Here is a 22,724-nt window from a genome sequence, read left to right as displayed (position 1 = left end):
GAAGGCAGGCGAACAACCTTCAGCACTTGCATACAATTGTCTACATCTCCGCCTCCGTCTTTGGTTTTTTTATGTTTGTTTTCCCCCTCCCTAGCCGAGGTTTTGAATTTCCAATGCGACTTCGGACTGCGGTTTGTCGGCAGAAAGAGAAAAAAATAAAACTAAATACTAGATTAAGTCAATTTGCATGTTTGCGAGCGCCGCCAAAGCATTTGCTACGCAGACATGATAACTCGATGCCCAAGACACAAGTCTGAAGTCTCACAAGACTCGGCGTAAGCGGCTGGGAAAATCAGCAAGCGATTGTCGGCATTTTCCGAAGGTTTTCCATATGCAGCTTGACAGATTTTTAGCCAAGCGGCAGCACATGTGCGTGGCTTCAGCTTGCATTGTGTTCCCCCTAACAAATGCTGGCAATTAAACAACAATAAATATAACTAACTACCAGAATAGAAAAACTAACGTGCACGCTAAACTATCAGAATAAATACAAATGTGTTGCTGTTAAATGTAGCGTGCAGTTTGCCATCATGTTAACGACAAAGCGTGGCATCTGGGAGTGGAATTTTATATTATGTTTGCCAAAAATAAAAGCAAAACATAAATTTTACTGAGCTTTAAGTAACAAAATTAAGTGGATCGTAAAAATATGATATATTACACATGTTATTCTATGGGCTCGGTAAGAGTAAGAATAGAACAAAACAGACATAATAAAAAAAGTTATTACTAGTTATACAAATCTGAAAGGAATCTGAAAGGTATCTGAAAAGAATAGTTTGGTAAAAATTAACTGAAAATTATTTAATTAAATTAAACTAGTTAAAAAAGCATGCAATGGAATATAATCAAATAAAAGGATACATGAATAATATGAATATTATGTTTATTGGATTAGATTAAATAGTATAATAGATTAAATAGTATATAATAATATAATAATTAAATAGTATAATAATTCAAAAATAATGTATATATAAATATAAGAAACACAAAATTAAATAAGCTACGGAAAAGGAAAGGAAATATATGTGAAGCAAATTTAAGGAAGAATTTAAATGCAATACCATAAACAGAAATTTAGAAAAAGAGTTGTTTTATAAATTCCGTAACTTGTAAAAGTTGAATATTAAAATCTGTAATGAGTTTATTTTAATAATAATACAATAAGTCTATTTCAAGATTCTTATGTAAACAATTCCAAAAAAATAATAAGGTGTATCTTATTTATTTTAAGTATGCTTAGAGTACACGATTATCTGAATATTTAAACCTTCAATAAATATATTTTTTGATATTATAAAAAAATTTAGTTTGTTTTTCTTTTATAAATAACTGTATATATGTTTTTATTTTATTCAAAACTATAAAGACATTTTATTCACATGGTTAGGTTTCTTTTATAGTTTCTTTCATAAATATTTATACATCCAATTGACCCCAAACTAAGCCCTGAAAGGCGTTCATTTGCAAGCCCATTTGGCGCAAATGGACTCAAATGCAATTCAAGATGTGCCAACGCCCCTGAAGTCGTACATTCAAGTCCACAGCGAACTGTCGTAGGCAGAGGGGGGTATTGTGGCTGGGATGTGGCCAAGGCAGCTTGAATTGAAGCTTGGCTATTTTTAGTGACGATGACTATGATGGCGACTTTGACTTGGTTTACTTTTGGCACTCTTGGCGTCTGCTGGTCACCTAATTTCAGCTTGTTTACACAGACTAATTTGACAATGGGCAATGAGCATTGCTGGGGCACTGGGCAATGTACCCCATTGTCGCTTGCAACACGAGACGGCTTCAAGGTGCGAATGTTGCAAGCCAGACCAGAAAGAGTGACAGAGAGAGAGGGGGAGAGAGAGAGAGAGGCAGGGAGACTTGGTCTGTTTGGGTGTGGGTGGGTGGGCATCATTGTTGTCGCTTAGTTGGGCATGCTTCAGTGCGTCCGGCACTGCCGCATCTGTGTCCGGGCCAATTGACTGACCATTGTTAACAAGAGCTTTGTAACGCGCCATGAAAATGACCCGTGGCAAATGCGGTCGCTGTAATAAAATGCAAATTAATGGCTTCCAAGCCCGAGGAGCTGCTATAAATTTTCAGTTGTTAGCGTGTGCTCCAGAGAGAGATGGAAATGAATTCTCGCACCTTTTTGGCCAATTTGTTGCAGGCTGCTGCTGAACTGTTGCTGCTGCTGCTGCTGCTACCTGCCATGCATCAAATTAACCCTCAAATAATCCAGTTAGCTTTGTTATATAATTGACGCTGACAGGCGGCATGCATAACTACTGGGATGATTATGCCGAAGCCATGATACACATCTCTGCCAGCCTCCAGTGAATCCACACTACATGCTGTTGAAATGTTTATTTATGCGCGGCAAGTCTGAAATCGCTTATACCTCTAATTATGTCTGCCCAGTTGCTCAGTTGTTCAGCTGTTGCTGGGCATTTGTTAATTATTAATGGCGCTTTTCAATTACGCAGACAGGCGGCGACATTTACATGCTACAGTGGATCGAACTGGACTGGTGAGGATATATGAGACACATTGCAAATGCAACATATGGCATCAATTGGGCTAGATATGAATAGTTAAAAGTAATTATTGTGGTTGACAACACTTATAAACTGTAATAATTACATTTTTAATAGCTGCACAGCACTGGTGAACATTTTACAACACTGGACAAAACTAACTAACACAGGCAGCTAGAACGCGCAAAAATAAATAAGCAAAATAAGCCGACTTTGTAATTTGTATTCAGATTCCGTTACTGTAGTGCTTAAGCATAGTCTGTTAAACGTTTACGAATGGAACACAAAGAAGAATCGAAAAATCGAATGCTGTCGTTGACTGTTAAGCATGCTTGCATTCTTATTAAAATATGATGTATATAATAATTAAAATAATATTAATAATAATTAAAATAATAATAATAATATTGTATATTAATAAAAATATTATAAACAAATTATTTTAGGTCCATTATTGGTATATTTTTTCCACAAATAAATACAAACAGACCACTGTGCATTTTATTCTAACGACGCATCTTTAAAAGCTGAGCCAGAACTCTGCGAGTTTCAGTAGCCAACGCTGTATTTGATTATCTATAAATTGTATCAACAACGGCGATGCATATCTGCGACTTGTATCTTAATGTTGCCCGCCACACGGCAAACGAAACAAATCCAATCCAATCCAATCCAATCCAATCCAAGACAGTCAAGAGCACGTGTTGAAGGGGGGTAGTTAGCGGAGCTGAAGCTACTTGAATGTCAACTACTTGAATCAATTGGCCAAGTGCAACAAAAAGTCGTTAGCGACTGTCATTTATTGATGAAGAAGATTGCCACTCTGTCGCATACCTGATATTTCGCTCGCATCTTTTTGCTATAGTTGAAATGTGCCTGCGAAAAGGTTATTGGAGCAGCAGCTACTGGTTTTTATTTTCGTTTAGTTTAGTTTTTGTTTTGAATTTTGCCAGTCACCGGGCAGACATTGAGCCGAGTTTACGTGAGCTTTTGGGGTCAACACGTAATGCTGGGGCGTTGGAATTGCCAGCTAGCGGAACTTCCTTCCGGCATTTCCTAGTGCACATCAGAAAACTTAACTAGTTCAACAGATGACCTTAACTGTTAAAGAACCCGGCCACAGGGCAGCAGCTGCTAGCCCCAGTCAAGTTTCTGACTAGGTCTAATTAATGGAGTGCACGTAAAAGTCTATTTAGGTTTTTAGTATTATTTTTTCATTGTATTGTCTTATTTTAACGCACATTTAAGCGCTTCGATGATTTTTGATTTTCAGGCAATGATAAATTCGTATTTTTGAGCTAGTTTTGAAGCATTTATTTTTTCTTCTGTGGCACACACATTTGTCCAAATATCTACACGATGCGTCCGTCCATTAACAGATCAATATGTCGCCCTCTTCTTGTTGTTTTGTTGTGGCAGTTCACACATAAAAGTGACGGAAATACGAAGATTTGTAGCAGGCGGAAGCAACAACTTCGCAGACGATTTTTTTCTTAAATGTTTATAACTAATATTATTTACATGACGGCACGCCCCCAAAAAACAATTGACCGCATTTGGCTGCCAACGGAGGCAGAGGACAACTGGAACAGGCTTCCGTCTGGTTGTGGTTAACAGAGGGCTTAAAGGTTTAAGGTCTTAATGGGTATGGTATGAAAAGCGAGATGCTGTGGTTTCATATTATTAAATGCAGCTGTATCGGAAGTTGAAGTGCCAGAGTGGTTTTGACCTTGTGGTTGAATTGGCCATAAAAATGAAATAACGAAATTAAATCATAAATAATTAATTTCACTTTGACAAAACGCCCAACAATCTAAAACTTACCAACTTCAAAACTTAAAATAACTAAAATAAAGATTTATTAACTTAAAACTAACCAAACTCATCAACTTTTTACGTTTGCTTTTATTTTAAATTTAATTTTAACTAAATTTAAAACAATATATAAAATAAAACTAATGTCTGGTTTATGGCATATGCGAGAGATATGTATAACTTATATTAAATTATTTTTAAGCTTAAGCTTAAAAGTAGATAGTGGCAAAAATTAAAAGTTGTCAGCCAAAAAGTAGACAAGTTATAGCAACGGCATATCTAACGCCATCTAACGCCGTCAAACGCCGACAAACGCCATCTATCGGCAAATATAGCAAACTAACGGCAGCAAGGCTTGATTTAGTATTTAAATCATGGCTTTAATTAATCAAATTTAATTAATATACAATTTGTTTAGGAGGATATCAGTAAGGCAAGACTCTTGCAAGATGACAAACCAAATATGGGTTACAAATTGTGGTAGTTAAATTAAAAAAAGCGGTTAAATAAAAGAATAACTGAATGGAATTTGCCTTTGTTTCAACAATTACATTTAAAGAGCTGACTATCTTAGAGCAATATTTCTGTAAGTCTGAGCGGTTCATAAGCTTTAATTGTTTTAATCGATCGATTATATTGCTTAAGCTTATGCAAGGCGTAAAGAACGTATATACCCCATAAAGTATATACCCATGATCATAGCCAAGGTCGTCTGTCTGCATGGTGAAACGTTGCATGGAATCAGCATGATCAGAAGACTATATCGTGTATGGCGGACTATTGGACGAACACTGTGCATCAATAAATACTACGTATTTGTATGACTTCTTAGTCCAACTTTTTTTTTAAGGTATCTTAGCCAAACTCCAATTAAGAGGAAACAAATAATAAAAATCTTATCAACATGTATAACAGGCTTGAAGGTTAAATTTGTGAACGTACAAAAATGAATTAATTCTTCATATTCAGATCTATCTATCTATTTATGTGAGGAACTATCAAATTTAGCTATTGTATTCAAAGTAAACATTTTTTTTTACCAAACCCTTTTTAACAAAATATGTAATGGTTTAGGTTTTGGTACATCTCTGCATCTTACATCTAACACGGTACGGTTCAGGTTGGATAAATAATTGAAATGGTGGGGTTAAACCGATGCGGCTGTGATCCGGTTTGCTGCCTTGGTTGTTAATAATAATTTAGACCGCAATCGAGCTGTGCATTAAAATTAATTCTGACTTTCAGTTAGTTATTATTAATACATGTTGGGTTTTTTATGGATATGTGTGGTACTACCTTCACCTTTCGATGGCCACCCACAAATTAGCTAACCCATAATTGTCAATCATGAGCCAAGCTACAATTTGCATAACTCAGTTGAGTTTATATGAATTGCAACAATTAACGTAAATGATGAACAATTAAAAGTTAATTGAAAGCGCATAAATTAAATGTGCCTGGGAACTATTTTGATTTAACAATAATTATGTACTATATAGACAAATATATATTTATATACCATATTTGCTTGAAAAGTAAAAGTCTAGATATTGGATTTTTGTAATTCACTACATTTTATATTTATAGCATTTTGTCGCAGTTTCAATTAAAAAACTTAATAGTTAGGGCAGAAATTATGAGACATGTTACAAAATATAAATATTCCCAATTTATATTTGTGTATGTGTATATTCCATTATGTTGTTCTATTCATCATCATCTTCATCATCCTCATCTTCGACTTCATGATCATCTATCGTTTATGCAATGACGTTGTTCGTGGTTTCGTGGGCGTGGCATTGTTGATGGGCGTGTTTTTGTTGTATGTACAATAAAAGAAGTTGCATGTTTAAATTACATAGAGAATTGCAAGAAAGCTGGTATGTGTATGCGTGTATGCGTGTGTGTATGTGTGTGTGAGAGAGAGAGAGAGACAGAGACGGCGCATATCTGAGCAGGAGGGAGATAATGCTGCTATTCTATCCCGCGCTGCTCCTGCTATTCCGCATCCGTTTCCGGTTATTTACAAAGTGATTGACTTGAGTATTGAGCAGGCCGGGAATGGTATCGAAGCGCATTGGTCAGGTCGTTGCGTGCGTTAATAAATATGAAAGAGTGGGCGTATGGTGAGTGTATGGTTGGGTGGTTGGATGGTGGGCGTGGCAGTTGGGAAATAAATGCTCCTTAGTAGTGGGCCACATGCGCATGAGCGTTGTGGGTGGCATAACCGTAGGCGGGCACGGCGGAGGCATGATGCGCCAGGGAGCCACCATAGGGCACAGCCGGAGCGGCAGACACATGATGAGCAATGGCCGGGCCGTGGGCGATCAATGGAGCAGCATGGGCAACAACAGCGGGCGCAGCATGGTGGACAGTGGGTGCGCTCTTGTGCACAACAGCATTGAAGCCATTGTGATCATCGGCGGTGTACTCGACGGTGCGCACGGAACCATCAGGCTCGACCAGGGAGTAGGAGCCCTTGACAACATCGCCATCGCGCACCTCATGCTGCGACTTCACATCGCCGGTGTGGGAATCGGCAACGCCATAGTTGTAGTGGTACTTGGGATAGGCCTGCCAAGAAGAGAGAACAACACTTGACGTCAGCAACTGATCGTGGGAAAAACAACCCAAGCCAAAAGCCAAATGTCAGCTGAGCACACGGCATTTGGCCCTGGCCTACAGCTTCGTATACTTACATGATAGTCCAGACCCTCATCGGGGTGTCCATGGCCAGCGTAGGCCAGAGCGGGGCCGGAGGCGTAGAGTGCGGGACCGCCGTGCAGGACACCGGCGTAGGCAACGCTCAGGACAGCCAAGCAGATCAGGGACTGTCACGAAAAATAGAGCACAATTATTATGTTAGACATCACTGTACACTTGATATTTTAGAGCTGGCCACTTTTGGCAGGCACTGTAGCAAGGCACACTCACTTTGAAGAAAGCCATTGCAATGGTTTTTTTGAGTTGGTTTTTTGTTTGTTGTTTAGACGCGTGTGTGCGATACGTTGAGCTGAATTCAACTGATAACTAGAACCAAGAAGGAAGCCGCTTTTATATACAAAGACAACGCCCGAGCGGCCGAGCCAAAAGCCACGACTACCACGAAACCGAACGAGCCAAGTTAACGAGCGAGCGGTCAACAGCAGCAGCAGCAACAGCAACAGCAGCAACAATTGCCATTTGCAAGTGAAGCCCAAGAAGTTGCCGCAGCGACAACAGCAACAACAACAGCAGCAACAGCAGCGCCAACGTCGACGTCGCCGCCAACGCCGACTGTCTGGCAATTATTTTATGCCTTTTCTGAAAACGAGAGTGAAGTTCAGTTAGATTTAAGTAACTGGCGTGCGCATTGTTGTTGTTACCATTTGCACTGTTGCTGCTGCTGCAGCCGCTGCTGCTGCTGCTGCTCCGTTGTGGTTTGTGTCTTGGCTGCAATGAAAATTAACTGAAATTAGTCATTTTTGTGGGCTGCAGCCGACTTTTGTGTAAAAAATGTGTCTTAAATTCTTTGTGCTTTCAATAAGTTACAGTTTTGGACCCGTTAACTTTGAACATAAATATATATATATACATACATACTTTGCAGCGGGTAGATCGTAGGTATCCGGGTCAAGTTTTTTCTTTCAATTTTAAACATTAAAATATTATTTTTTTTTTTAAAAAAAAAATAGTGCAAAAGTGTTCCGCTCAGCTTTAAGAATTGGCTAAATGAAATTTATCTAATCTTATTTATTATTGAACATAGACGAGCTTTGAAAATACAGCATAAGGCCGGAAACCTTTGACCTTTACTTTTCCATCCAAGATAAGTGGATTTTGCGAAAATTGCGAAGCATACCCCAAATGAGTTTTCTCAAAAGTCAGATGATAAACAAAAATGTTGAGTACAAACATTTTCCAAAAATTGTTCACACTTCCGGAGGGAATATTAAAAGCTCTGCCCTTATCGTTAACTTAAATTACATATAATATAATTACATTAAAAATTTCAGTGCCTTAGCTTTTACGGCTTGAAGTAGGCCTTAGTTTTTATTGAAGCATTGTAAAGCTTGTAGTTCGTATCAGGGTTTGACTAGGATATCTGGAGAAGCAAACTTTTTATATTTTTAAGCAATAGTATAATATTTTCGTTCCGTTCAATTTTAATCTACGTTTAGCATCACAACTGAGACTTTAGTTTGCATAGAAAAAGACAGAAATCTATTTGTTGAGTTCTCAGATGACTTCCACAATGCGTTACACATTTCGTGACTAAATAATAAAACTCTCTCGCAAATATAAAACTGTGAAAATAAAACAATTTAATTATACATCAGCTTAAATCACCAATCAAAGACGTTTTAACAACCAATTTTGCATAATTTATAAATAAATATTCATGAATATTAAACTTTATCTATAAAAATCTAAAGTTTTTGATTGAAAAACAGGCATCACGATATAATTGCTATGGCCTCTCAAAAGCGGCAACCTAGCAAAAATTCAAATACAAAACGAAATATATATATAAAATTGCAACTTGTGGCACGAACAAAATTAGCAATATATATTGTATAAATATGGTATATATATATATATAGCTTTATATTATAGAACAATGGCTTCTAAGCACATTTTGGTGGGCGGAGGTGTTGCCTCTCATAATGTAACGCAGATTGCAAGCGCCTTCTGTTGTTGTTATTGTTATTGCTATTGTTATTGTTGCTTTTGTTATTGTTGTTGTTGCTTGATTATGCTGGCCATGCAATCTCTGTGTTCTTGTGCTCCAGCGGCTGCTCCCTCGCCGCCCGCTAGACAGCCTCTCACATGATTCATTTAATTTTGTGGCATACTCCGCGCACTTTTAATTACCATGTAGGCCGTTTTGCTTATTAAACAAAAAGGCTTGCGCAAATTAGCTATAAAGATGCAGGTTGTACTCGTGTTGGTAGAGAGGGACTCGGGGGGGAGGCGCTTCATGGCGCCACGATCACATCATATGGCTATGCGCCCTATTTACTATTACCATAAACATTACGCGGCGTCATTTTGTCATTTGCCTCTCTTGGTTTATGGCATATTTTTGTCTTTGGAATGAGTTGTTTTTTTGTTTGTGGAATTTTTATACTTGCCCCGATTTGGCTCATTTAATAAATTGTCTCGAATTAGTGGCTCCAACTTGGACGCTGACTCTGACTCTGACTTTGGGTTTTTGGTGGCGGGCTGCTTGGGGGCAGGGGCAGCTGCTCTGCATGGCTGGCCAGCGTGTACTTACAAAATTGAAGTAATCATCTCAAGGTTAGCACGACAGCAACAGCAACGTGTAACGGATCACTAACAGTCGCGACAACAACTGCAACAACAACAACAAAAGCAACAACTACTTACTGTGACGGCTGCAACAGCTGCATTGAATTTTCGGAGCTACAACAAACATAACGAACACTATAAAATCTGCAAAAGCTGCCTGAATTAGAGCACGATCTGATTACGACTTTGTTAACCAGTGTGCACACTGTGGCCAATTAATTGAATTTTTGGTCAGCCATGGAAAATTTGCCTTGATAATCTCAATATTTGTTTGCCTTTGATTGATGATTGCGCGCCAGAGCATAAAAATTGCTGTGTGGGCGAGGAATTATTAAATGTGAATAGTTGTGAATAATTTTTAGAATTTGGCATATATACGTGTATTTTTGAAGGAGTTCATAGATATGGCATGTTCTTAAAAGTAAAAGTTAGACAACTTTGTGACTCATACTAGAAGAAATTATCGCAAACATACTTCTCTTATCTATATATAGATTGCCTTGGCTCAAGTGCACAAAACAAAAAACTTCTATTTTAATTTATTAGAAGTACACACATACTCTCTTATTTAAATTTTAAGCATACATATTTCGCTTTCAGGGGGGAACATAACAAAGAATACATTTGACAAATATTCAAACTTTAAAGTTTAATAAGCTACAACCATCTTCATAGACCTCGATCTTACATGGATTTTTTGTAATTTATGCGTTATGGAAAGAAGTAGAGGAAAACTGAAACATAAATAGTTAGAAAAGTTTTCTAATATTTCCCAAAGCACTGTTTAATGCTCTACTCAATTTGATGACCTACAAGTTAGGCAATTATCTAAAAATTATTTTAAGAGTAGTCATAAAAACATTATCAAATAGATGAAACAAGCTGAAATACTTATAAAACAGTTCACATATACATTTATTTGAAATAACATCCTCTGTTTGAATATATCAATGGATCAATAGATATAATTAAGTAAGAATAAATCACATTTAATTTAAATAAAGGTTCTGATTAAGCAAGTTGAAAATATTGTTTATTGAATTTTATTTAATATATTTTTTATTTATTTTATTTTTAACAGGAACTACTGGTATACAAATCCAGTGACGCCTTAGCAATTCCGTCAGGAATTAGCTTCACTTTCTTCCAGCTATTTCACAAGTTCTACTACAAACATTTTGAGACATGATTCGAGCGGGCAACTGCTCTGTCTTAGATGACTTGTTAGCTTTTGTTATATTTATGTTCATCTTGATTTCAGATTTCCATTAAGCGCGGCACTCATCGTTGTTTACCTGCCTCACATACATTCACATACATGACTTTACAACCACGGTGCCTTTTGGCTGGCCAGTGTCTTGTGCTGGTTTCTGCCAGACAGCCGGACAGCCAGACAGTCAGACAACGAGACCACACGATGACAATTACAAATTTGTGCAAACTTTTGCCGTTTGTTGTTCCGAGTTGAAGTTGTTGTTGTTGCTGCTGTTGCTATTGTTATTGGAGTTTTGCCATATTGTTCGTTTCCTTTTCATTTAATTATGCAGAGCCATGCAACTGTTGCACTCGTATATTGCGACTCGTTTCGCATTAGATCCGGTCTATAAATGCACAAGCCAAAGTCTAGAAGTCCAGAAGCGTCGACCACCTCAGTCGCAACCGGATTCGGAGAATCACGCCCAAACCGAAAGCGCAAGCTGCAAACAGCCAGCAAAACATAAACTTAATCGTCTCTCTAAGACCGAGTCGGATTGTTGGGGAGTTGGAGTCGGAGTTGTTTTGCTGCAGTTTTGAGAGTTGGACACTTGAGGACTGGGCATATTTCTAGTTGCGGGTGCTTGACTTTAACAATTGTTGACGTATTTCGCAGCCAAAGTCGCCAAGCTGGCGAGTCTCTCGGCAGCAATCTCCATAAGCATTGCCCACATGCGAGCTCCACGCGACTTCAAGTTGATACCGAGTGCTGCTGCTCGCTAAAAATTTGTTGCAATTAAAGCAATTTGTGTGCGTTGCGCCGTTGTTGTTGTAGTTGTTGTCGCTGCTGTTGATTGAGTGGCAAATTTTGTTTTGTTTTGTAATGCATGCAATAGGCCGCGCAGGCAACGGCCCAAACAAGTTCGTTGCCTGAGTCTTTCGTTCTGTCAGCCAAATATAAAAAAAAAAGCTGTGTGTCTTTGCGCAACCGCATCGAACGGATCAGCCAGTTCGTCCGTTGCCAATTCTCAAATCAACTACCAGATGCTAAGTTATAATTTAAATTAATTATACAAAAATGATAATTAGCAGCACACACACACACACACACACACACACATGCACATTTCTTTGGAGCCCAACTGGCGAACAATATCCAAATTGGTATTCGCCATAGTTTTGGTTCGAAAAACTGCAGCGGCATTTAAAATTTATCAATTTTTTTATTACGCTCTGACCTTGATTCGCGGTTACAAATAGAAATCATCGATGAATTGAAATACCACGAAAAAAATTTAAAAAAAAAAAGATTGGTCAAAGAGCACACGAAAATAATTCATAAAAACGGCGGCGAGATAATGCTTAATCGTTTTTAAATGTGCTTAAGAAAAATGCAGGTCATTATTCAACTATATTATGTGTGCGTATATTATTATTATTATGCCGGGGATTTCTGTACTGCGACCCATAAAATCTATTATACTCCAGTCTAAGGGAGCTAAGTACTTCATCTACAACTCGATTTCTTGCATCTCAGGTTGGTCTTCTGTTTTAGGCTACTGATCGACTTCAAACTTTGAGGCGTCTCAATAATATGCCCTAACTCCGATTGGATTACGGATCGTAGTCAACGGCTAAGATTTCACTTGGCCTGCACCCGGTTTCTTTGTGCTTCCACACACTATCATGTACATGGATACAGTTCTATATATGTGCCTGACTAGGAGATACCCTGAACTTAAAGCTTAAATCTTATTTGTAATTCATACATAAATACTCTCTTGAGTGCTTCGGTGTTTCTTGTCCGATCATAATGAAATTTTCAATGGCAAATAATTAAATAGCAACCAAATATGTGTGAATACCTTTTAAAACAATATCTTTTTGAGGAAAGGGATGAGGTATCCGAACGGTGAAATTTTCTGGATCTGTGTACACTCTTAGATGATCTACAACCCATATTTTGTATCTCTACCTCTTATAAGCTCTCATATGTAGTCAAAACTCAGTGTGTCGATATCGATTTTTATCGATTTCCCAAAAGCAGAGTGGCCAATAGATAAATTTAACCTTCGTTTAAAGTTTCAAGTCTCTAGCTTATATAGGATTGCTTTATATGGAACACTTTAATTTATCTTAATCTGACTCAGTAATGGCGAGCTTTGTTATATGCCTAAACTATCTGCAAAAGCCGTAGGCCATCTCTTCACAAGAGTATTAAATCTTGGTCTCTCTTGCTTTAAATTGAATGACCCAGCCTGGGCTGTGTATGGTATTACAGATCAAACTAAAGCTGACGATATTTCGTTTGGGCTTGCAGTCACCAGAGCAAACGCTTATCTTCTCTTATATCTGATCTCCTCAAATTATATGCCTGAACGCGAGTTTCTTTGACTTTTCAATTGGTTTTTTCCTCTGATTAGAGTTAGGTAGCGCAACCTTGAGAGTTTCCATTAACTATACCAGAGCACTTCAATGTCCGACCCACTTTTCGACAAAAACGCAAAGTGCACCCACCAGCCGGAAGGTCAAATTGCTGCTCGTTGTTCAAAATTTCATTGTTGCTGGCAGCTTTTCTTTACAATTTGAGTTGCTTTTTTTCGGGCCAAACAATATTCAATATCAATTTGAATTTCTGTTTGGCCACTTTTCTGACAGCTTAATGTCAAAGTCGTGGGCGTGGCCTATCGGCTGTCCAATTACGATGGTTGGGATGGGGGGCGGGAAGGGGGAAAAGCTGCCAACTACAACATAATCTGCGCAATTATGTCGCTCGACAAAATTTACATAGTAGCTTATTGTTATCGGGTCTCAACGGGAAACGTCCTTGGCCGGCGCCCGGGCACTTAGAATGCAAATGGAGCCAAAAATCGAAACGGACAATTTGCCACGATCGCAGAGCAAAGCGGATTTCAACTGGAGCCGCCCCCATGGGCTGTGCCTTACAATGGGGACCCACAATTTATTTGTTGAACTCGATCTTTTCGCAATTGCATTCAAATACAGCGTCCAGGCCAGTGGGCGTGGCAGCTGCGGCAGCTTTACAAAATTTCCGCTTTAGATACTATTTCGTATCGAATTCGCTTTAATATGGTTTTGTAATTGTTGGCATTGCCATTGTTGTTGCCTTTGTTGTTGGTGTTGTTGCGCATTGTTCTGGTTTTCAAATTTGTGGCTTAGTTTGCTGATTTATTGGCTCTCGATATTGTCTAGACCATTGTTAGACCTGCTGCAAACACACACAGACACAATGGCATGTCGATCTCTTGATTGTTTATCGCATTGCTGCGGATCAGCATGAAGCATATCCGGCTCGGTATCGTTTTTCGATATACAAGTTAATCCTGCTCCAAATGTTCGCATGCATATTTATTGCTCAACAACAACCACAAGCATGGCAAATGATAAACTGTCTCATAAGCTGCATTTTGGGGCATGCCGCTTCTTATGATCTGTGACACCAGCCAAGAGACTGCAACTGTGTTGACGTCCTCGTTTTTGTTGATATCGCAGTTAACCGCAGCACAATTGTTGCCAATCGCTTACACAACTGACGTGTGGCCACGGCTGCCGTAATCAAAGATTGAGGGCTCTCTGGCTGTACTTTGGCATCACTTTGGGTTACACTCTGTGCAGCACCTCGGCTGTGCGTGGAGCGTGTGGGTGTCAACACGGCCCGTTCGGCATCTCTCACCAACAGCAACAGTCGTTGCCAGCCAACTAAATTCAATTTTCCAAACAACAACAACATGTTGTGTCGAGTCCAGTGCATAAATTGCCTTGGGTTATCAGCCAGCTACACGTTTGGGGTGGTCCCACGGGCCACGGCTTCGACATCGCCCGACGTCCACCGTCGCCCGCTCTTGCTCCTGTCTGGCTGTCGGCGTGCTCTTTGGGCCCGACTCGGGGTGTTGGCCTGTGCTCTGCCCAGCGCTTTGAGATCTGTTGATCTGCAAACAATGCATTAAATGGAATGTAGGCAGCGTAGCTTATGAGCTCGAAGGAGTTACAATTGGAGTTCAACTTCAAGGAGTCAAACATAGGCTTATAAGCAATTGGACGGGTACCAAAAATTCTTAAGTACAAGATATGATATAATTTGCATACAATTTGTAATGAATGATAATATTATAAACTTAGCCAAATGTAAAGCTATTTTAAGCTCTGAGGGTACCAAAGCTTAGCTCAAATATTCCTCAAGAATGCTCTAGATTTTCTTAAAATATATATAATAAAAAAATATTCCCTAAATTTGTACAAAATGTTTATAAGATCCTTAGAGATCACAATAAATAAACTAATGAATAAAAATAAATAATATACATATTTTTAAAAAATTACCTTATTTTTATAAGTGTTTTAATTATTTACATTTTCTCTTCTTCAATTCTTCATTCGTTTTCCATGTTAAATTAAAAAAAAAAAATAATTATTTTAAAACCATTTTTGACGTCTTTCTAATTTATAGCATAAATATAAGTGTTAAGTTAAGACATTACTTGAATACATTTTTTATTTAATTACTTAAATACATTTTATTTGCATACTTACTTGACTATATTTTACTTATAAATAGAAGAATTTACCCTGTTGCAGCTGAGTGCAATACATAAATGCTGAATATTGCAAATTGTAGCCAAATTGTTCATGCAAATTGCTGTTGGATTTGAACCAGCAAACTGACGCTTGTTGGTGCGACGCTCAGACGCCCAAGCAACGCAGGCTCCTACATACAGATTGTTATCATGTTTTCAAGCTGTTAAAATATATGTTTCTAAACGGCGCCGTCCAGTGAGCAATTTAACAAGCTGAATTATTATCAATTTAAAACTCACACAAAATGTCAAATCGAATTTGCATCAAAATTTCCAAAGTTTTAATTACCAGCTCAGTGCCTCTGTCTTGCTTGCCCCAACTTGTTGACGGCAGCAAAATGATGGCTAATTGTCATTTTTTTTTTTGCATACAGCTGAAAACTGGAGCTGTTGCCGGGGCTGCCTTTTGATTAGACCGATAGCAAGAGACAGAGAGAGAGAAGCCTTACATAATAATCTAGTTAACAAATTGTGTCATGCAGAGCGGCCGAGCCGACCAACTGACGGTTGCTGCTTTTGCTGGATGCCGATGCCAATAGCTGGCGCAGCTGGCATAGCAACCGGGGCGGGCACTTTCGAAAGTACTGCAACTGCCACAAGATCGGCCGCAGAATGTTGCATGTATTGTATTTATATATATATATATATATATATATATATATATATATATATATATATTTGAATAGAAATGACTTGCATAAGAGTTGAGACTCGGCTCGCTTGTCGCACAGTTGCGCGGGTGTTGCCCGTGCGCGACCATAAAAAAGTCATTAAATATTTACAAAATAAATAATCCAAAACGGGCAATCTACAATTTATGCATAGTTTTCCAGGGCGCTCACGAGTTTTTGCCACATTTGCGCCTCTGGCCCGCCGCCAAAAATGTCCAGGCCCAGGCGCAGCAAGCCCAAATGCCGGCCAAGCAAATGCTTAAATATGACAGAGCATGCAATATAGCCTGGCCAAAGAACTGAAGCGTCCAGAAAAAAGAGTTAGCCGAAGGCAATGCGAATAGACAACACACTTCTAAATCTAAAAGAAAATTATTATTTCTTAATAGGTAAGTGTATTTTATAATAACTTAATATGTTAGTATATTTTGTATTATAAAGTAGTGAGTGGACTTTACTTTGGGTTTTGGAGATAAAGGAAATTAGAGAAGAATTGAAGAAACACGCAAAAAGAGAAGAGTTCTTAAATAAATCAAAGTTCGACAACATGAGCCTGTCTGAGCTTCGAACAATTAAGCGGGAGGTTGGCGGCTCAAATCCAGTAAACACTTTTAATCTTCAAAATTCCAACTTTGCAAAAATTCTTTAACAATTCGGAGCCACATACATTTTCAACAATAATTTCTTCTGTAAAGTGTAATATAAATACTGAAAAAATTATATATACATGTATTTATAAAATAAACACGGCAGAATAGTTAATGAAATATATAACTGATAAGAAGCAAAGATATATTCCTTTTTTAAATATTATAAATAGGAACTATGACAAATAATGTTACTAGACAAGTTGTACGACAAAGGGGCATACACCCTTACGAAGAGTATTCACAAAAAAAGCCATCATAAAGCATTTGAGTTTTTTTTTTATGTTCCCTGCATTTGCCTTGTGGTAACTAGTTCAATTTGGGTGTGGCTGGGGCAAACAGTGCCTCGGAAAATGAGTGAATGAATGAAAATGAAAACTGGGCAGGCAAGTTGAGCGTTATTATCCAATGCGATTGTGGGTTAGTGGGTGAATGTGCCTTTTGAAGCCAAGTGTGCACATTACAATGCATACAAGTACCTGATGTTGTTGTTGCTGTTGTGGCTGCTGCTGCTGCTGCTGCTGTGTTGTGTGACGTAGCAATTGCATTATGTGGTTACTATGAAGTGAGGGAAAAATGTTTGTTGCTTGGCAAAGTAAACAAAAGACTTGCCCAACAACAAACTCGAATTTACTCCGTCTCGCACAAACATGTAATTCAAGTGAAACACACGTAATTTGTGTTTAAAATTCATTTTTTTTTTTCATTTTGTTTTAACATTATTTCTTTAATATTGAGCCAATAAAAAGTTAATGACTTCTAAAACGGAATGAGGAAGTTGATTTCTTGTATCGGCAGACTAATTTAAATTGTGTTTCTTTTTTTTGGGCGCTCAAATTAACAAATTCTAGCGCCTAATGTATCATTAATTACAATAAACAATGGACAATGTCTACACACACCTCAAAAATAATAGTATTCCAATTTTTAAGTGGATTTTTTCTTGCACGTTCTCAAGGCGTTGGCCAAAATAGACCCAAAGCCATAAATGGATTCCGTGCTAAGCTGCAGTTCTAGCCATATAATTTAAGCTACACTTTCGGTTTTAATATTAAAATGAAATTAATTTTGATTCGACAAGAGTGTGAGAAACTTGCCCCGCACATTCAACGGACAGCTGGCATGATTAATGGTGTGGACTACAAGCTAATGACTCAATCGGGAGCTTAGCCAAAGCAAAGCCAAAGAAGCGCATTAATTGGCACAAGATTTTGAAATAAGCTTAAGCTATGTCACTTTTGCAATTCCACTGCCCGTAATTAGTTCATTTGCTTAACTTAGTACAGCAACAACAACAACAACAACAAAGATAGTCGCAAATCGTGTCAAGTTCATCGCAGCTGTGGCATCAAGTTGGCATTTTGCATAGCTCGCGTTCAAAACTCATCACATACAAAAGACTTAGGCAACGAACTTGTTTTTTTCTTTTTTTTTTGTTGCCAACCAATAGAATTGTCTATGTACGTGTGTGCCTGGCTGGGCACGCAATGTTGGCCATTATTCATGTTTTTCTTTTTGAATACACTCCATAGAGAGTATATTAGCTTGTACAAACAGTTTGATCTATTGAAATAAAATGCATGTGTTTGAAGGGAATTTTTCGTTTTGTGAAAATGAGAAACTTAGAACTCGTAGTCTTATTTTTCTATAATTTTTTTTTCTATAATTAAATTGCCTTTAATTATATATTTGTTAATATTTTATATTGGCATATCACGGATCATACAAATTATTTAAAATAAATAATTAACCAAGCGTTTTAAATAAAAAATGTATACCTCTATATAACGAAGAATAGTGGAAAAATTAAGGAATGGGTGTCTAGTTATGACAAATATTACTGCATATATCTCATATAAATGTTAGGGTGTACTTTATAGACAAGAAATTTTGTTTATTATTACTTCCACATTCATAGTATGAAATTATATTCCATAAATATGTAAAATTTAAATGTGTACATACATAAGGATTACATATTAGAGGTTAGGATAGGTATAGCCTTACTTTTTATTATATTCACACTATTGTTTGTCATATTTAAGCTCTGAAATTTTCATAAGGATCGGACTATGAACATCGAAGTTAAACAAGAATTTGTTGCTCTTGCCTGATGTATTTTTGTGTGAATTAGGAAAATGGAAACTTAGATATGTGTAAAGGCAGCTAGGCGCTGAGAACAGGGTATCTACCAGGCAGGCACTCCCGACTAGAGCTTGCTTGTCTTAAATTCGTATTATTTCGATTTTGTCTTGGCCAGCTGCATTGCCAAGGCCCGTTGACATTTTGCAACGTGAATGCCACAAAACGAAACGAGTTACGCACGCTTACGCACGGTTCCGTTATGAATGAAATGTGGCGCCTGCGTGCAAAGATTGTTGTCGCATTTTTGTCATTCGTTTGGCAGCTTGGCCCCAGTCAATGGAGAGACCCGGAGACACGCGCCAAGGCAAGGCAGCATTCTCCGCTGCAGTCTGCGTGTGAAACTGGCCACAACAAGTTACAAACTGTGTAAAAATGTCATGTGCGTAGTTCACGTTGCAATTATGTGCATATATCTAAAGCATAAACTAGCTTTCAGCTGTAATAAATTAATTACAGGTTTTCGTTTCAGTTTAACAAAATACCAGGAAATTAAGCTGTTGTTAATCAGGGCAATTGCAACTTTATATATATATAAAGATATTCTTAGCATGGATAACTGGAACTTTGTGCATAAGCTTAAGCTCTTGCATAAAATATTCAATTTTTCTAGATCTCAAGATCTAATCAACAAGTTTGTAGACTACTTTTAGTATAATTTGGATTACTTTACATATAGGTCGAACTTAAAGTATGAACTGCAATTGGACTGATTAAAATGAAGCCTCAATATTAATATATAGAATTATAGAAGAAAGTAGAAGCCATTAAAAACTAAAGAAAATGTACAGCAAACGTATTCCTGTTTTGTATAATAACATAAGCAGATTATTAAATAGGAAGCGGTCTGTTCTTATTTAATATCTAAATAGCGTACTAGGTAATAAAAGCTATTACTGTCTATAACAAATATTTATCTAACTAAATTTAGAATTGAAAGTTGTATAGTTACGATTATATTACATGGCTGCAAGCTCAGAAAATAATTGGGACTGGTTCAGTTCAATCAATTCCTCGCTTTAGGTTCACATGATTAATGTCAATATAAATAAAATATATATAATATAAAATAAATATATGACAATTTAATTTAACATTTCGCACCACTAATAAAGTAAGCGCCATTAAAAAGCTTGCAAATGTATTTCTTAGTTGAATAAAAACAATTTAATATGTCTGCTACTTGGGGAATTGATTTGGTTCAAAGATCGATTCTGAGTACAAAATAAATTGAAGACCGCGTTCGAGCTGATTCGCTTTAATGCCAGGATTTAAGTTGTTGTTGTTGTTGCATAACTGGCACCATTTTGGGGCTGCAGCCACCCACTCGCCAGCTAATGCTACACATATGCCCACTGTTAGTTAATGCAAAATGGCATATGCATTAAGTTCATTATGGGTTACAGGGTATTTACGACACCTAAGTGCATAAAATTACACATTTTAAGGCATCAAATGGCAAAGACAGCACAGCACAGCAGAAATACACTCCACTCCACATATGCCACACGTAAGTACGCTAATGGCCTTGTCAATGCCGTTGCATGCCTTGAGAATTCACATTCACAACAACAACAACCAACAACAACAACCAACACCTTTGTAGACAATAAAAATCGCGCATATTTGGTGCAGCGCCACGAAAAAGCAACAACAACAAAAATACAAAACAATTGCAATTGTTTTTTTTTTCCATTTATTTTTTTTTTTTTTTGGCTGTTGCATGCACCTCCATTGTGCGGCATGAGAATTTGACTAAGGATTGTGGCTGCATGTGAGAAATGGCAATTGCCTCCCGTCCCGTCCCCGGTGGCAGCCGAAAAGCCTGCGCAATTTTAGTGCATTAAGATTTCAGTTTATTTATAACAAGCCAAAAAAATATTAATTAATTCTCAGCGATTTCAGTGTGGGGCTTGTATTTACTTTTAATTGGCATTTATTTTTGAAAGTGCCATTAGGGGGCGAGTTTAACAACTGCATTAACTCAATTAACGGCTCGCTCACATGTATTTAACTATTTGATTAGTTTGCTTTTACTTTCGTCGGACTTTGAATAATTAATCCCAAATGTGCTGAGCCGACCTTGACTTTACCTCTAGCTGACTAACCACTATCGAGTCTTGGTAAAATTGTAAGCACTTTATGCTTAATTAACTTAAATTAAATTACCTTTTCGCTGGGGTGCTGGGCATGTAAACATACATTTTTTATACCCTTGTTTTTCATTGTATAATTTATAATTCGGTTGGGGCCGTCATCTCAAGATCGTTTAGTAGCCCGTGAAAAATGCGCAATTCGACACGCCAGCTTATGATGATTAATTGTTTAAATAAATATTTTAAATATGCTAGTTTTACAAGTTCCTATTCAACTCTAGAGGCTTCAATTAGGCTTATATTTATTGGTTTTTTATTTTCTCATGTCAATCTCTTGTCAGCAACATGCAAAAACGTCTGGCAACGCCGAGTCTATAAGTTGGTCTAACGAGTTTAACAGTGCTGCCATGTGTGCAACTTTAAAGCGAGTGGCAACGCCGCACTTGCAACCAGCTGGCAAATATTAAACTGGTAGCTAAACTGTCTTGTAAGTTCTAGTTAGAGTCAGCTAAGTTAAATGTAACATAATAAAATAAAATCGAGTTTGACAACAAGTTCAAATGCTTGCTTAATTTGTCAGCAACTTAACATAACTAATTAAGCAATCATTTTTAGTGCAATCAATTGTTACAGATATGTGTGAGAAACTTGTTTATTCGCTGTGATTACAAATTGATTCGCTTGTTTTATAATTCTATAAATCAGAAAGCCAGATCAAAGTCGGGCAAGCAAACAATTTGACGCCGCATGTAAGCCGAAGCATATACTAATCAGCTCTAATTACCAATTTGCATTTGCATTCGCATAAAACTAAGAAATTAAATGCAGCATGAATCACTTGAGAATAGAAAACCATTTGCTGCCGCTGGCCAAGTGGCTGGGAAGGGGCTTTGATTTTCCATCGTAAAACTAGCCAAATTGCATTCGTGTCAACGCGTTAACAGAGCACAAATGTGAGGCACAGGCGAAGGTCAACAGCGCCGGTGATCGGTCAACTGCGTCAGCGGCTGACAGGCGGGGCCGAACGCTAAGCTTTAGCTGCGACCGGGTTCTAAGCAGTGTTGCCAGCCGCTGCTTCAAAAAAAAAGTGGCTAAATCTAGTGTTGATAATAGCTAAAAAGTGCCGGAATTAATTAGTAAAGTGGTCAAGCAGACTTCCTTGGCGCAGTTACGTTTAAAGCAGTTCAATATGTTTTGGGTAACATTTGTTGGGCAATGCATGCAAGACTTGCCTTGTATTTTTTTGTGCTCTTGTGCGCTTTTATTGCTTTTGCAGGATTACATTATCCATCCAAGCATTCCGAATCTTCAGGTTTTGATTTTTTGAAAGTTGAAGTTGTGAAATTAAGATATAGAGAAATAAGAGAAGACTGCTGACTTTACAAGCACAATACCTATTCTTATTATTAGTTTGCATTTATTTTTTATCTAATCAAACATTCAATACAAAATATGTATACGTTAAGAAGGGATGATAAAACGGGAAATTTTGCTAAAGATAGACAATATGCAGGGTTGCTTTTAATTGTCAATGAGATTTAGACGCTACAATCCACACTAACAGAAAATAAGTCCTGTTGCATAAGTTACCAATTCAAAATAACTAAAAGAATAGCCTAACCTTTTCAACCATTTCCAGCTAATTTCCCCCCAAAAAGAACTACTCATAGCTAGAAAACAGCTAAATTGTCAAAACTGGCTCTAAGCTAAGCCTGTGGCGGATTCTAAGCTGAAACCGTTC

The 22,724-nt window shown here is 37.6% G+C and overlaps 1 protein-coding gene across 1 annotated transcript; it reads right to left on the bottom strand.

Moving 5' to 3' along the window:
- Positions 1-5,896: 5,896 nt before the first annotated feature.
- On the bottom strand, positions 5,897-7,359 carry Cpr62Bc (Cuticular protein 62Bc). The gene is made up of 3 exons (XM_064690227.1): positions 7,281-7,359; positions 7,046-7,177; positions 5,897-6,920 (listed from the first exon to the last, which is right to left on the bottom strand). The coding sequence occupies exons 1-3, from the start codon at positions 7,293-7,295 to the stop codon at positions 6,531-6,533; spliced, it is 537 nt and encodes a 178-aa protein (XP_064546297.1). The 5' UTR covers positions 7,296-7,359; the 3' UTR covers positions 5,897-6,530.
- Positions 7,360-22,724: the final 15,365 nt, after the last annotated feature.

This window comes from Drosophila montana, unplaced genomic scaffold (genome assembly GCF_035044405.1).
Source record: "Drosophila montana isolate Dmon_TW-CO22-7 unplaced genomic scaffold, ASM3504440v1 contig_3240_1, whole genome shotgun sequence".
Classification (NCBI taxonomy): domain Eukaryota; kingdom Metazoa; phylum Arthropoda; class Insecta; order Diptera; family Drosophilidae; genus Drosophila; species Drosophila montana.
This window is presented reverse-complemented; position numbering and strand designations above follow the sequence as displayed.